Below are 16,991 nucleotides of genomic sequence, written 5' to 3' on the forward strand. Positions count from 1 at the left end.
TTGCTTTTATGTTAATCATGATTTTATGCAAAGCACCATGAGGTCTTTTTTTATTGAGGGCTACATATTAATTCCCAATAAATAAAATAATGCAGTCCTTTTGAACAGTTCTGCAAACTTTATTCATGGGAACATTTCCTTAAATATGAGTGTCAGCTTATATGAGAGAAAAGGATACTATTTTTATCTCTCATATTTAATGAGAGCATGAAAATAAGTTGAGTTGTTTTTTTAAACTTAAAAATATTATGGACAGATTTTAAATTCACATTCTAAGGAAATAACAATCTTTTAACAGGACAGTACCTGGGGAACTCTGACTTAAAAGAAATCCCATTTAAAATTCAGCTCAATGTTATATGTACCACCTGAAAGAAAAGGGCATTAATTTTCAACCTTTGACATGCTTTCCCCCCAAATATTAACGCAGAGTGGAATTTCAAATGATGATATATTCAGTAACATTGCAAATAATTATGTGGAAAGTGACATTTTTGCCCTATTCAAAGGCTGTAAAACTCAACTGTTTTATAAAACTGTACAAGTCATGAAAATAAGCAAATACCTGTCTCAAACTTCTCTTCTGCAAGCTATGTAACAGTTCTATAATAGTTAAAATGCAAATCTTCACACACTTACCTGGAGGTTAGTCACACTGCACTGAATGAGACTTAATTCTGAACAGCAAGATTCTCTTAAAATGGGCCAGAAGCACCCATTCAATTGTATAGGTAAATATTTGATTCAACCCTAAGTTCAACAACAAAAAACTTTAAATCAGCTAAAAGAATTCTATCCTCCCTGCTGCAAATTTGGGAGCAATGTATTTTAATCCAGACCTCATGGCAGAACCTCTGCCATTCTAATTTTTCTGTCAATTCAAAAGGTAAATGTTCCCCTTGCGTAAAGGTTAAGGACTAGATCAATACATCCTAAAAGCTATTCAGCATCAATGAGGTCTGATCCAGTTAATACATTAAGGCTTCTCTGCTTCATAACATCTGTTCTAAGGTTTCCAAGGGGCTCAACATGCATACCTCTCAATGACCCAGTCTAAATTTAGAGATCATATTTCTGGTTAGTTTTGAATCTCTTTCTCTGTTCCTCAGGAAAACTGGATTCCGTAAGTACTGACACAGAGAAATATACAATGTATTAGGTATAATGTATAACATCAAGTAAACATTAAATTGCTCAGGGAAAAAACCCACAACTGATAACATCTAATACTTATATAGCTTCTAGAGTATACTGCCAACATTAGCTAAATCATTCTGACAAGTTAACTTGTAGGGAACGTCATCTCAAATTTACAGATAAAGAAAACACACCTAAGGGATGAAATCATGTCAACTTGTATATATACTCTTGATACAATTTTTCACACTGTTTTATTTTCTATCACAACACAGAACCTTTTCTAAAAAAGAGACTAATTTTAAAAGAAAGATGATCTTGAATACTGGGATCATACAATAAAATAGTTATTCTGAAAATGTTGACAAGGCTATTAAAACTGTGTCTTGAATGGAAAATGCTAATGCATTGTCAGCAGTGGTGTTTAAGTGCATTTAAAGTTGACTTAATTCTGCTTTTTATGGATTTAAAAAAATCAATTAGGATTTAAAATAAAATAAACCAAAATCATATGCAAAAATCAAATGAATTCAATGAATTCTAATCAGTTATACAGACCTTGCATCTGGTAACTGTAAGGAGCCTGTCCTGGCTGGGGAGTGCTAAAGCTAGCACCATAGCTCAGAAAGCCTGTCTGTCCAGGCGACTGCGTTTGAGACAATCCACCTTCTGTCTTGATGCCTGCCCACAATGCACCTAAATCAGTTAGTGATAGCAAAGCTTTTTGTTCATATTCAAACACTTTAAGGATATTAAATAGAAACATAATTATTCATGCACTAAGTATGCAGAGGCACACTAATCCACAATCCAACTAAAGCCTCAATAATTTAATTCCATTTAAAAAAAATTCTTCCAGTTTACTTATATTCAGCATAATCAAATGTAGATCATATCTTACAGTACAATCCTATCATTGCCTATTCAAGAAAAACTACAACTGGGTTCAGTGGGACTGACAATGAAGTGTATATGAGATTGCAACTTTTAAGTGATCCTAAACATATTTACCAAGGTAGGGTTGAGTAGGTGCACAGAGAGGTCATTTCTGCCTCCATGGCAGGCTGCATCACCCAATTTCGGGCCATACAGCAGCTCAAATCAATCCAATCTCCAGGTTCAAGCAGGTGATTTTGATTCAGGGGTCTGAGGGTTAGGATGGTAGGTTACAGTTAATGAACCTACCTAGAGGCTATTTAGTTGTTTTAGGGGTAATCTTACTTTAAAAAATGAGGGGTTGGGAGGGCCTTGGGGATGGCTGGAAAAAGAGACATACGTTTTTTCATAAATTTTAGCTTTTGGTTATATTGCGCATATAATATGATGAAATTTCTATTCAGCCTTCTTAAATTACAAGGCATACAGGGTGTAATATACTTAACTGAAAGATAAACTAAAGTTTTACATTACAATCCTATATATGTCAGCTCTGATGCAAGCTCCTTTGAATTCAATGGGATTTATTTACAGGTAAGTGTGGTTCTGATTTAAGCCTATACCTAATTGAGAGCTAGTGTCCATACACAGAGGCTTATTGTGGGCAGCACTGCTCACAGTTTCAAAGTCTGACATTAGGTCTAGCCATTTTAATTATAGAATAGCATAGGTGAGACAAAATCAATAGAAACTGCAGAAGGAATACACTTTTCCCACACAACTAATGCAGGTGTAAAGCATGTAAAATACTTTTGAGATGCTTCTTCAGATTAAGATAAATATTAAAATGTTATAACCTTTAAAATTTACTAGAGACAGAGATTTTACCTAAGGAAAAAAAATCAAACATTTTTGTCCATCATTAACAGTCCTTTCGAATTGACACAGGGATGTTATCCGGAAAAGTAAAACATCTTTACAAAATAAACAGACAGCATTTTCTAATTATTAGGGGCTGGGGGCAGAGACAATGACACCCCACAAACAGTACATAGAACTGTCTCCATTGTCCCTTTGTGTATTCCAGGGCCATGTGCCTTTGCCCTTCACAGTATGGATTGCCTCCACACCAACACAAATGCATGATAAAATGCTTAATAGTCACATAAACACAAGCAATTCCATCAGGACCAATGTATGTTTTGGCATACAAACAAACTCAACATATGGATCATGCCAATGTAATTTCTGGTGTGTCATTACTCTATATACCCTGTAGTTACCTCCCTTTTGCAATAGCCTCTCAGCTACTGCTAATCTTCCTCTCCTGAGAGTATATTGAAAAAGAGAAACAGGAGTCATGGTAACATTACATGCAGCTGCAGTGTAAAGTTTCATTTGGCCCTAGAACAGTCTCCACGTGGTAGATATATTGTGAAAGACTATCTTAATTCTTTTACCCTTTTGTTTACAATAAGAGGAAGAAACCATAAAGATATTATCAGAACTCTGGTGATTCCAATACATTTATGAGAATTGTGCTAACACATGAATATTTGTTAAAATACATCAGTAAATGAATACAAACAACTAAAAGCCCAATGATAATTCTTCAGAATAGGAATAACTGAAAGCCATACTGAAAAGAAAAGTCCATGTTTGTAAGAGCCTTGTAACCAAAGATCAAGGAAATCTTCTTAAATAGCTGTTAAAAGTAATTATCTCCACCACCTTTTTCATTACATTACTGACATTTAGTATACATACTACAGTATACAGTGAAGGAATGGAGAAATAGAGAGCCTTTGCTAAATTAATTAAAAATACTTCATTACTAAATGACAGCTTAATATGTGTTTGATTACACATATTAAACATATATGTAATTACAATTTCAGTTCTGGTTTGTGGTTACAGCTAGTTATGTGAAGTATCACAGGACAATGCTTTCTGTTCAGCAAGGTTTTTTAATAACTCATGTAACCTGGATCCCTCAGATTGAATTAAGTTTAATTTTAAATATAATTAGCATACACAATTATTGTTCTAAAAGTACCTTATAAGATAATTTCATAGAAGCTAAACTCCCTTTTTTATTCTTGAAATGTTTAAAAATACATTTCAGTTATCAAAAAAGGATAACAGTGTGCATGTGTTTTTAAACATCACATAGCTCTCACATTATGGAATAAAACCCAGGTGCATAAAGCTTATTTTTGATGATATATAAAACTCGGAAGTATGATCCTAAAACATTGTTTTTGTTTTTCAGAGGAACTTTAGAAGAAGTTACAAGAGTGAAACAGATAGCTAGAACTGAGTTAACCAAGGTGTTGGTGACTAAACCTACAGGTGGTTCTAGATTGCAACTCTGAAAATCACTCATGATCAGCTTTGCTGCCATAGTAAAGCCCTTCATGTTCTGAGTCATGCATGACTCAAGATACTAATATCCTGTTTATTATCCTGTTTGCCTCCTCATCATGTCACTGACTGTGGAGGCACAACTCAGAAACCTCCTTAGTAGAGTGGTGAAATTAACTGTGGGGAACAGCAAAGCTTTTAGGTAAGTAGCCCTGAACTATGCAACATGCTCCCAACTGAAATGTGACAGTGCTTCCTGTTTACTTTTGTTTGAGAGGAGACATTAAATCTTTTTTATGTGGGACAAAATTTCAGGATACATTATTAACGAATTATTTGATCAATGTTTCCCTTGATCAATATATCAATTGCTTGTTCTATTGAAGAAAATTATGGGGTTGTTTACATTATGTATGCTTAAATACCTGGAATCAGTGGGCCTTCAGACTTATTTGGATCACACTATCTTTTGTGGGGGGAAAATCTTTCAAAAAATAAAAGTACAGTCATGGTAGCAAAGATGAAAACATGCATCCTCATTCAGGTTTCCTTTTAACATGTTCAGTAATCTGTATAGTGTACTTCCTGATTCAAAAAGAAGTGCCAACTTGTGAATGTCAGCTGTGGATAAAGCAAAAATGATCCCAAGGGCTCGTCCCAGGTTTTGGTATAGAATGGGAAAGCCAACCAATCAGAGGCACCCTGGTTGGTTGGAAGGTGGTGGCTATCCACAGCAAGTGAAGGCTGCTGAATTGGTTGGCAGGAAGGTCAATGGATGCCTGGATATGGACCCATCCTATTCAGCAGTAAGAAATAAAGTTATGGTCTTTCCACTTCCAACAAAAAATGGTCAGTGCTCATTCATGCTAAGCTCAAAGCCTCATACTCACTACTGGGCTCACAACAAAAAAAAAAGCCCACTGATCTTTCTACATGGGCTATAGGTACAGGAATGGATCTAAACTTGGCCACATTTAGAAGAAACCTACTGAATTCAGTAGGATTTAACTCAGGGGCAAAACAGATGGCCCCTTTGCAGCAGCTTCCCAGCAGCTTGGGGACATGTTGTTTAGATGATTCATGCCCTCAAGCAGGAAGAAGCTGCCATGAAGCTGCCTGCCTGACAGCTTTGTGGCACTCCAGTGGCACAGTATTTAAAATCCGCCCTCTCCTTACGTGGGGGATCTGTTCCGGACCTCCCGTGTAAAGGAAAAATGTGGATGCCCAAGCCCCATTCAAGTGTTCAGGCCCGCGGCGGCATGCAACAGACACGCACCATTGCTTCTTTAGGCACGTGGCACAACTCCTTCCAGCACAGCTTCCAGCATATGATGTGGGTGTACTGTATAGGCTGCATGCTGCAGGAGCGCCACAAAGAAAAGCAGGCTTTTTGCCAGCTCAAAAGGAGTGGCATTTTGCTGCCTCTTTTTGCACTGGCAAAATGCTGAATTAGGGCTGCGGCGTGCAGTTGCTGCAGCCCCAATCTGGCTTTCTTTGGGGCAGCTTGAAGCTGCCCCTTCAGGATGTCTGTTTCAGCCCTCAATCATTACACAGTTTACCTAGTTCAAGCACGTAGTTTAAATCTGGATCCAGCTTACAGTTTGGTAAACCTTGCCATAGAAAATTCAGAACCTAAAGCAGTGATCTATATATGCAGTAAAATAAGATACAAGTAGGTATTAAACATTTAAAGAAGAAACACTTCAAATAACTAATGGGTTTGACGGACCGCTCCTGACGGAGGCTGCAGCAGCCAAATTGTGCGCGCCGGATGCCATGAGTATGCCATTGGCGCACTGTGGTGTGTCCATGATGCAAGTGTGGCGCAACAATGTTTGGACGCTGCACATTGCTTATGTCATGATGGTGGCCCCGATGTGGATGGAAGGCCGTCATTATGGTGCTGCCATTACGTGCTAGGGATTGGGAGAATGCGGTTGCTTGCTGTTTCCGAACCCTAGTTTTGGCCCGAGGATGGCGCTTCCTGCAGGTCTGTACCGGGCCTAAGAAACTCAAGTATAAAGTCCTAGAACAACCTCAGATCCTGCTCTATTGCTTTTAAAGCTTCAGGTTATGTTCAAAATTAGTTGTGCTGTATCACAGAATTCCTAAGATGTGATTTGGTGCTTAAGGAATGCTTCAAAAATGCAATCCTCTGCCACTGCTTAATACTACAAAAAGCAACTTCATAATTCAGTACATAATGTTTTCTTACCATCTCCCCAGCAAATTAACTCACCATATGATGGAATTCCATAGGGTTGCCCTGGCTGTGGGTAGGCTGAATAAGCAGTGGCTTGTTGCATCCCTGTGGAAAATTGTGTCTGTCCATATGCAGCCATGGTTTGTGAAGAAGGAGTAGGAAGAATATGTGGGTATGGTCTACTATTTGTTACAAAATGGGGAGAGAGAATGAGGGAGGGAAGGAGAGAGAAGCCTTCTCGTTAGACAGAAATATACAAATATTTTAGTTAAACTACAGGACAGAATCTGAATTCCTTGACCGCTATGCCAAAGTAATTGCTTAATTAATCGGTTTTCTATGTCTAGAAATTTTTCTAGTTACTACCTCTCACAAGGATAAACTGATTTCAATTAAGATTTAACAGATGGATCCAATTATAATTCAAACGAAGTTTAACTCTACTGCTTTTTTTTAAAAAAGAAACAAGCATCTTACTTGGACGGGTATATCTGTGGAGGGGAAAATGGATGAGTTTGTCTTGGGCTAAAGCCACTACTTCCAATTGCTGTAAGGAAAAAAGAAGGGACACGGAAGTATAAATACACACACACACACTCATCTAACATAAACATTATTTTTGTTAAGGGAACTTTACACACTTAACAAAGGTTAATTAAATGAAAACTGCGCCAAGTAACACTTTACTGGGTTCAAGGCAGGGCAATAATTTTTAATAACAAATTAGACTGCTGTAATTACACCTAAGGGATCATTCATAAAATACTTAAGCCAAAAGTTAAGGCAGTGGTACTCAGACTTTTTACCCTTGGGGTCCCCTTTACATCTACATTTGGACATTCTCTCCTCTCCCTCAACATACTATATGAATAAAAATATTTTCTTTATTTAATTTGCATATTATCGTGTGCACATTCATGTATATTCATATTTTTACATTTTATAAGGAAATAATGTTGTTCAAACTGGAAGTTTTATTTAATTAAATTCAATATTTATCAAAGCACATATGTAAATTTTACACATTAAAAAGTTTGGGAAGAGGAGGCACAAGAGGGATCAGAGCCTCCAAGTCTTGGGTCCTCCTTTGAATAATTCTCATGCCCCCCGGGAAGGGGGGGGGGGTCTTGCTCTACCATTGAGAACCACTGTATTAAGGCTTTTAAACATCCCCATCATACATTCCAACTCTTCTTTTGTCACAACTTTGCCCTTCCCAATATGCCACTTATGGTTCTTAAAAGTAAAATGTTTGCCTTTTAAAAAATGCACAGTTCAGTCAAATACAATGCTCTTCTAACTTACTGTATTTTTTCTCTTCTAACTTGCTATTTATCTTCTAAGTTACTATCTTTTTAATCCCTTGGCCTCCTAATAGACTACACCCGCAGTCAAACTACTAGTTGGGCCCTTAGTAGTGACAAGTGGGATACATGATGTGTGTCAGCAAATCCTCTCCAGTATTTTATACATCTCAGATTGAGAATCTTTTTAGCTGATGGCCTCATCCATTTGTTTATACTCTTTCAGGGGCCATTTACTAGTACTGGGTACAGACAAAGCCAAATGTTAACAGTATCCAAACAAACTGCTCTTGGTTTTTGTTTTTTTTTCTAAATTCGAACTGACAGTTAACAAAATCTGATAGGAGTCTAGATAGATGATGAGTGGATGTCAGTAGAAAAAATGAATTTAAAAACAGATGAAAAAAATATTCTCTGTTCATTCTCCACACACATGCACATCTCTTTTCCCTTTTTATTCCACTTCCCTGTGGGGGTTGCAAAGGCCAGAATGACCTTGCAATGAAAGAAATTGCATTCTTTCTACATTGTCAGGTCCCTGGGGAAGAGAGGGAATGGCCTGCCGATAAAGAGTTGGTGAGCAGAATACAGGCCTGTTAGTCACGTCTGAGTACTCCTTGAAAGCCATATGAAATTCATGGGGCCACAATAAGTCGATAGGCAACTTGAAGACACATACACACAGAGAAACCAGATAACCCAGCTCCTGGGTTACAATGTCTAAGAGTGGCTTTCCAGTGTACCAGACAGGACTTTTCCAGTCCTGATTAAATATATCAGAAATATATTAGAAATAAAACATGGATTCTTCTGCATGGAAAGCAAGTATTCTACCACGTAATATAGGAAAGCAACCAAAACACTAAGGCACGATTCTGTACCTTTATTCAGGTTAGAAGGTTAAATATAGACATAATATTTTTAGAGCAGTGAGGCTACTTTAGAAGCATTTACCATGCTAAAGTCAAACATACCAATTCTCTCTCAGAAACAAAGGGGATTTGAAAGTTTGTAGTTGAGGTTGGCTATGGAAAGGCCTCGGCGGCAATCGGCGGCAGGACCGGGCTGGGGCTGGTCCCAAGGCCTCGCCGGGCCGCATCCGGCCCGCGGGCCGCAGGTTGCCTACCCCTGCTGTAATCACTGCTAGCATTGCCATTTTTTGTTTTGTTTTTTTGTTTTTGCTTTTATTTTGCTTTGCCTTTACATTCTTTTTGACATGTGCACATTTTCTTAGACTTGCCAGCACCTGGTCACCTCTCCCACACATCATAGAGCCAGAATTTCCCAAAATTCCCTGATCATCATCCAGCTTTTAGGGTAAGCACAGTTATGCTAGCCAGAATTTTGTAAGTTCTTTGGCATCATTTTCCTTGGTTTTTGTCTTTTCCATTCTTTGCCACATACCCCTAAATTTTACCCTCAATTTATTCATAGGTCATATCAAAATGCATTAGTTTGGTTCCCAAACCTGTCCCTGATTTATACATGAGGCTGCCTTACACATGGGTATTTGTGGTATATACATTAATGAGTGGCTGGGGTATAGTTATATTTAACAGGTGGCACAGCAGCCCCAATAAAGAGAATATCCAGAACAGGAAAATCAGAAGAAAATCAAAAGAAACACTCCCCCCTCCCCACCACCAACTAGGTATTAAATTTAGGCAAAGTGAAAATACTTTGATTGCTTCCTTACCTGATCCTGAGAAACTGTCTAAAGACCCGTCTGCTGTTGTAGTTGCAATCTCACTGCTGCTCATTGGCTCTGTTTTAACTAAAAATATAAATAAAATATGTTCTGCTTATAATAATACTTGTGAACAAACACTCACGTGTACATGTGCAACACATATGTAGATACTATCTGTTCAAATTGTATATGAAGGCAACATTTCACAAAATCCAAACAAAGGGGCTGTGCAGACCGCGGCCTGCTGGCACTTCAATTTTCACTGCAGCTCTGATCCAGCCTTTCCAGGGTGCAATACCCATGGCTGTATAGCTTTATGGCACTCCTCTGGTGCTGCGTCATTTGGAAGCAGCGCCAGAGGAGTGCCATGATGCCGCACGCCATATGGTGTGGCGTGTGGCATCACACTGCCCCAGGGGCAGAGCTGGGTTGTGTGACGTGCAGATGCTATACCCCAACTCCACCCCCAACCTGGCCTTTAAGGACAGTGTGTACAGGAGGAAAGTTACTTTGGTGTCAATTTACAGAAATATCAGTTGCATAATCTATTCTAGTCATATCTGTCCAAAATGAATGAAAGAACAAATAAAACTATGTATTACTATTTAGTTAGATATCAGTCTACTGTATCCTAACTGTTTGGGGGACCCTTTTTCAGAATCTGAAAAACTATACCCCAGTTCCCCAGAAAAATGAATTTAAACACAGTTTTCAATAAAATGTGAAGGAAAGTGAAGTTGGGGGAATCTTTTCTGTATCCCACTCAGAGATTCCTTGAAGCCCATCTATGTTTCTCCTAGGGGTACATGGACCACAGGCCTGATCTAAGATACTGTATCAAAGATGCTGTTAACTCTGGCTAATGTTAATGAATTGAACCTATTCTATAATTTCGTATGCCTTCGCCATTTAATCTAACCTTTTCTTCATCATCTGCAAATATTGGGGATGTTCCATAATACTATAACTCAGGCATGGGAATCATAAGTCCCTCCAAATGCTGTTGAACTGCACTTTCCACCAACTCTAAGTAGCATAGCCAATGATGAAGAATGCTGGGGAGATGCAAAACAGTAACAGCAGGAAGGCTACCTAATTCCCACTCCTATTAAAAGAGATCAGTAATTTGTCAGTGTGTTTGTCACACAGACACACATAAATCCCAATGATTTCCCATCTTCTAAGCTGTGTTTTTGGAGGCAATCTTTATCTTTATAGACTTTGTACATTCTTGCTGATATTGCTGAATATAGTAAGCTGATTGATCTGTATCTCACCAGTGGTCCATCTAGTTCAGTTTTGTCTGTGCACATAAGCAACAAGTCTCCAGAGGTTCCTATAAAAGTCTTTCTCAGCTGAACCTGGAGATGCCAGGATCCTCACTCTTGCATGCAAAACATGTCCTCTGCCACAAAACTTTTTACTTTCTTCTAAGTGTACTCTAGCCAAAAGAACATCAGAGGGAGGATTTTCCCCAAAGATATTTCAGGATGGCCACCCCAAAACATCCAAAACTGGCAATAAAAACACTCTAAATGCAAATAGATGCATCCACCCAGAATATCAATTCTAGTCACTGCCACAAGCTATGCTGTAGCCCACCAAGCCTCCAATCTGCCAATTCCCAGTGTGTGCCCCACCCACCCATAAACCCATTAAGGTTTGTGCCCCACCCACTCATAAACCCATTCAGGTTTATCTCTTACAATACTTCTAACAATATGGATAATGGAATATACAGGGTCCCAATATTAACTTGTGCAAGTTCTGGTCTAAGGGCTCCTGGGAAAAAGGATACTTTCTTGACTAAAGTGTCCAAAAGTAAACTAAGAGCCAATACAGACCAGCAGTTTATACGTGCCTGGGCCCAAACTAGGATTCAAATAGGGCTGAGCACGTACACGATCAAAGCCCTTCTGCCATCATCCAGGCATGTACATGGTCAAAGCCCTTCTGCCAGCATCTTGGCATGTGCCGATCCATTCTGGTCATGCCATGATGATGCACGTGTGGCACAGCACCCAAACGGCACTGGCTGGAAGGTGCATCATCATGACACATGAGCACGCCTGTGGCGCCCCTTCAAAGAAGCTGCTCAGAGCAGCTTCTTTTAGAGAGTGGGTTGGTGCCGCACTTTGAACTTTGGCAAACTGCTTTCCCAGAACACCCTGGGGGAACATTTTGCTGTCTGAATGCATTTTGCCTCCCTGGGCCTTCTTGTTTCTGGCCATCTAATAGGTTTACATGGGCAGTGGTGATCTACCATTTGGGGATTAAAATTTCCAGGTAGTGCAAGAGGATCAGAGGCTATGTGTGGCTTCCAAAAGTCCAGGAGAAAAATTGCCCCTGGTCCTCCAGAAGTTGTCCAGTGCTACTCTAATGTAAGCTCTGATCCACAGCAATGTCAGCATACCTGCAAGATAGCAAAGATTTAAGATAATTCACCCTCTCCGCACCCCTCCCCCCCACACACGCAGGTGCAGCAGGTAAAGGAAGAAAATATGACTATTGGAGATTAACAGCAAGGGCTCTACCACTTGGGTGGGAACAACTTTCAGAACAGTGAGAGGGAACAGAAGGTTGAAATGCTGCCTTTTAACATTTCTTGGCCACAATCCAGTTCAGGACCAAACATGCTTAGTGTAGGATAAGTCCAAGATATGATTGTCTGAATGCAACCTTAAATATTAATCATATGATCCTCCGCGATCTAATAAGTATCTAAGGTAATACTGCTCCATAATATAGTACAGTAATTTCCTAAAAATAATGCAGCATTCATACAGACATCTGATATATTGAATTCATACCACAATCAACTGGAAACTGCACTCTTAAAGTCATGTTACCTGCTTTGGCACACCGATTTGTCCTGCTCATAACTGCTGAGCAAATCTGGGCACAATGTTCCTGAAAAGTAACTGACTCAGACAGCTAAACAACATTATGTGCATGCTCACTGAACATTTCAGAGACCAGGCATACAAAACAAGCTATTTTGTTTGATAATATGTAGAGGTTTTTCAGTGTTCATCCTTTACTCTCAATGAACTCTCACTGCTGTTAAAGTACAAGAATTTACAGCCAGCTGCCTTTTAAGCACATGTATATAAAGTTTTTGGTTGATACTTATGTGCTCCTAATGAAATTCTAACGATTACCATCTATTAAATGGACTGACCAAGCCACCTCTTGTTTCATTAGTATTTTCTCTGGTGGGATAAAGCAATTATCTTGGTTGTTTTGTGAAAACATTTTATGCTAGTCATTGTGCTCTACCCAGATTTAAAACAACTCCAGCTGTGTACACTATGCATACATATGGCCTTACTATACATATGGCATACACCCATACTAAATTTTACAAAACTGATGTCTATACATGAATCTTAACAAATCATAAGAGCCAAATCAGAAGTTCTCTTTCCAAAAGGTATGCGCAGGACAGGGACGTAGCCAAGGGGGGGGGGGGGGGGGTCCGGCCCCCCCTCCATTAGATACAATGAATGGGTTGTGTCACTGTGCCCAAGCCCCATTATAAGGGTGGCACTTAGTCTGGACCCCCCTCCCCCTTTTTCAATATCTGGATCATTATATCTGGATCATTCCAATATCTGTACCTTTCTGGCTCTTAAGACATCTTTTTAAAAGGATATCATAGCATTTAGATGCTAACCATCTTATTTATAACCTGAAAAATAGATATTTCTGTTTTTCTTTTTCTCTACATGGCTGCACACCATGTTGACAGTTACAATGAACAATCAACCATCATGCTGCCATTTTCTTTCTGACGTTTCTACTCTAAAATTTCTTTCTTGCATAGTTACAGATAGTGCACACTCCATCAGTGAATATGTGAAGTTGAAAAAAGCGTCTACATTATTTTACAGCAGCTTCCACTGAATTTGCTAGGAGTGCTTTGTTTGTGTCTTCCTGCATGGCAGGGGGTGGGACTGAATGACCCTTGGGGTCTCTTCCAGCTCTTACCATATGAGTTTTGGGAATATAATTCCTCCTAGAAACAGTCCTTGGAAACAGTAGCATCAGTAGGAGTTGCTGGGGGGGGAGTTGCACCTGGTGACACCACTGAAGGGGGGTACACCACAGAACGGGGGATGACACTTGGTGAATGCTCTTCTTCTCCCTGCCATGGTGCATGGCAGGGAGAAAGAAGGCTCAGCTGCCCCATCCCTGCCCTGCGCAGCTTTACTTCAGAGTACAGTAAAGCCATGTAGGACAGGGAGGAAGAGGGCCCACCTCCCTTTCATCCCTGCCCCATGCAGCTTTACTCTGAAGTAAAGCCACATAGGACAGGGAGTTGGGAGTGGTCCCTTTTGGCTCCACCCCATAAGCCCTGACACTCAAGTCCTGACCCCCTCACCCCCCACTAGTGCAGGATGCCGCTGCTTAGAAATAACATGTTCTAAAAAAAACCCCAACATATATCATATGAACTTATAATACAAATAAAACACCACATTCAAAGCATTTTTTTCTGGTGGCCAAAAGGCAGAGATTGTTGAATGCTCACTAAACAAGCAGCAATACCACACTAAGCAGTTTCTAAGTGGTTTAGAACTGTAAGCTAAGTGCTCCCAATGAGCTGGGTACTCATTTTAGCAACCTTGGAAGAATGCAAGGCTGAGTTAACCCTGGGCCCCTGGTTGGGACTGAACTCACAACCCTGTGGTTTGTGAGTGAGTGGCTGCAGTACTGGCATTTAACCACTGCACCACCAGGGCAAATAGCAACCACGCATAAGTCAATTGGGTACTAATGATGAGAATTTAACAGTTGTTTTGAGTCCACAAAATTTAGTTGCACCGAAATAAAAGAGACTGGCAAGACAGATAAAGATCAGTGATTTTAATTAAAATTCAAAGTTTTTAAAATAATAATATAAAATTAGATATCTTAATTGGTTTTTTTAAAATATATATATTTGATTTAAAATAAAAATTGAGTTTGATATGTAAAAAAGAAAAACAAGTAGAAAATTATTGACTGGAATCTTATAACTGCAAGAAAATTGGCTATTTACTTTGGATTATTTTTGTGGTAAAGTATCAATATTTATGATTCTATCAAGTGAATAGTGTGGGTATTTACTTTCCATGCCATTGTGCCCACTGTTTACAATCTTTTTTGATCAATACATTCTAGACACAGTACAATCCCTATATGTGTCATTTCTAGGGTTGCTGGTTAAAAAGCAGGAGAATCTTGCATGACAAACAAGGCCTACTGAAAGTCTCCCTTCTACACAGCTATTAAAGCTATAGCAGCCCTATTCTGTTTTTCATCTGGCAACTGCACCCATTTCACACAAGAAATCTTACTCCACAGTTAAGTATGAATATGATTGCAATGCACCAAAATGTGTCTTCAACAGTGATATCGGCAAGCTCTTATCTTTCAAACCTAGAAGTAAAAATTACACATGAGATGTAATATAAGGACTAATTTCAACTGTACAAGATATATAATATCCAAATTCACCAATAGTGATACCTTTGTGAGGTCTACCCAAAATGTACAAAGTATATGCTTCAAGTTTTCGAATGTCCACTGGCTTCTTCATCAGGCCGATATGTTAAAAATCATACATTTAAAAAAATAAATAAATTGGAACTGCATTTGGCATGTTTTACCTAAACAGTACATAATGTTTTCCCAATGAAAAAGCATGGAGATTTCTCATAAAAGCGAGTTCATCACATATCTTACATGATAAATTCTGCTTTTAAAAGAAATTCCATGCTGTTGCATTAGGAAAACATTTAGGTACTGTTTAGGTAAAACATGCCAAATGCAGTGTCCATTTATTTATTTTTTTATATCCCTCCATACCATTTTCACTGAGATCATTAACAAGAGCTGCACATTTTAACAAATGCAGGCCTGTATGACTAACGTCATCATAATGTTCTTTCTCCCCTATGATTTTAATACTTTTGCCTGATGAAGAAGCCAGTGGATTCTAAAGCTCACAGCATTTATTTTATGCATTTTGGTTGCATCAATAAATGTTCATGGTCGTAGATTTTGCATGTTACTGTTCTGTACTGTGTATATAGCCAACATGGCTATTCTTGGTATTCTTTCATCTACAAGTTCAACAACAAGATACATAGTGTGGCCTCAAATTCCTCTCTGGCTCAATTTTAATATACGCATAATTTTTTCCCCTCTCCCCCAATATTTTCAAACTCAACTTACAGTCACTAGCATGCTATGGGACTGACAAACATCTCTCTCTCTCTCTCTTTTGCCTGGCACACTGGGAATTACTTTTCTGAATAGCAACTGTGGCATACTTCCAGGGGGTTGTCACCTAGACCCTGGAAGAGAAGGTTGTTCCTCTATTCTCTGTCTCTATGCTTTCTGCCACCACATAGTGCATTTAAGAAATCACGTGTGTGAATCAGTTAGAGAAGATTTCCTTTGTAGGAGAGTAAGGTGAGTTTTTCTGAATTTGGATTTAACTTTGCCCCTAGTTAATGTAAAGGTTCTATTTAATTGTATACAAAAGTGTTTCATGACAAGTTACCATGAACTGTTGCTCAGAAATATTCTCTCTCTTTGGCTTTTCTTTGCGAATGAAGATTCAGGAGGACTCTCCCACGCTTTCTACAAGCCGTTGATGACTAAAAATGCCGATCTGAGATAAACAAGTCCAGTTGCAGAAAGAACAGCAGAATGTCTCCTAGGGTGATGTTTCCAAGTTGTGGTTCTTTTCTGCAGTATTGTTTCTCTTCAAGACTCATTCGGCGTGAGTTTTGAAAGGCTGCAGCATCGTGGATAGTGCGTCTCCATGCCTCCCATGCGCGGCCAGGGCGGAACATTGTTGGTGATCAATTTGGCTAAGTTGAGGTGTTGTTTCAGGGAGTCCTTGTATCTCTCTTTGGGGCACCCCTCTTCGCTGACCCATGGCAGGTCACCGTAGAGTATTATTTTTGGGAGCGATTGTTCTCCATCCTAGGAACATGTCCTGTCCAACGCAGCTGCATTCTCAATGCATGGCCTCATGCTGGTGATCTCTGCTTGCTCAAGACAGCAAACATTTGTCACATAGTCAGCCCAGTGTATATTTAGAATTGTGCATAAACAGCACTGATTAAAGCGTTCGAGGAGTCGCAGGTGTTGGCGAAAGTGATCTATGTTTCAGACCCATAAAGGAGAATAGACATACAATGGCTCTATACCACTGAACCCATCGGTTCAAAATGGAGGCTTTATTTGAATTAATGTTTGACCATCTGAACAGTATAAGGAGCTTTGGACCTGTAAGAAGGTCCAAACACTGCTTTAAGAGCTTCATAAAATCCTCTGGGATCACCCAATCAGCACAACATTGTGTCTTTTCTTCTAAATTGGTCCACCACTTGTTCTGAATGTCTCAGGTTTTTGCTGA

At 39.2% G+C, this 16,991-nt stretch overlaps 1 protein-coding gene across 6 annotated transcripts in view; it reads right to left on the minus strand.

Annotated features, from left to right (window-relative positions):
• Positions 1-16,991, minus strand: part of EYA1 (EYA transcriptional coactivator and phosphatase 1) — a 115,345-nt gene that overhangs the window by 76,150 nt on the left and 22,204 nt on the right. For 4 of the 6 annotated variants that reach the window (XM_042464248.1, XM_042464249.1, XM_042464247.1 and 1 more), the window contains 4 exons: positions 9,581-9,658; positions 7,058-7,127; positions 6,617-6,762; positions 1,696-1,833 (listed from right to left, as the gene is read on the minus strand). In XM_042464248.1, the coding sequence (XP_042320182.1) occupies positions 1,696-1,833; positions 6,617-6,762; positions 7,058-7,127; positions 9,581-9,658 (432 nt within the window). The remainder of the gene's footprint in view (positions 1-1,695; positions 1,834-6,616; positions 6,763-7,057; positions 7,128-9,580; positions 9,659-16,991) is intronic. The other 2 variants (XM_042464252.1, XM_042464250.1) reach the window with 1 other exon arrangement.

This window comes from Sceloporus undulatus, chromosome 4, assembly GCF_019175285.1.
Source record: "Sceloporus undulatus isolate JIND9_A2432 ecotype Alabama chromosome 4, SceUnd_v1.1, whole genome shotgun sequence".
In the NCBI taxonomy this organism is placed as follows: Eukaryota; Metazoa; Chordata; class Lepidosauria; order Squamata; family Phrynosomatidae; genus Sceloporus; species Sceloporus undulatus.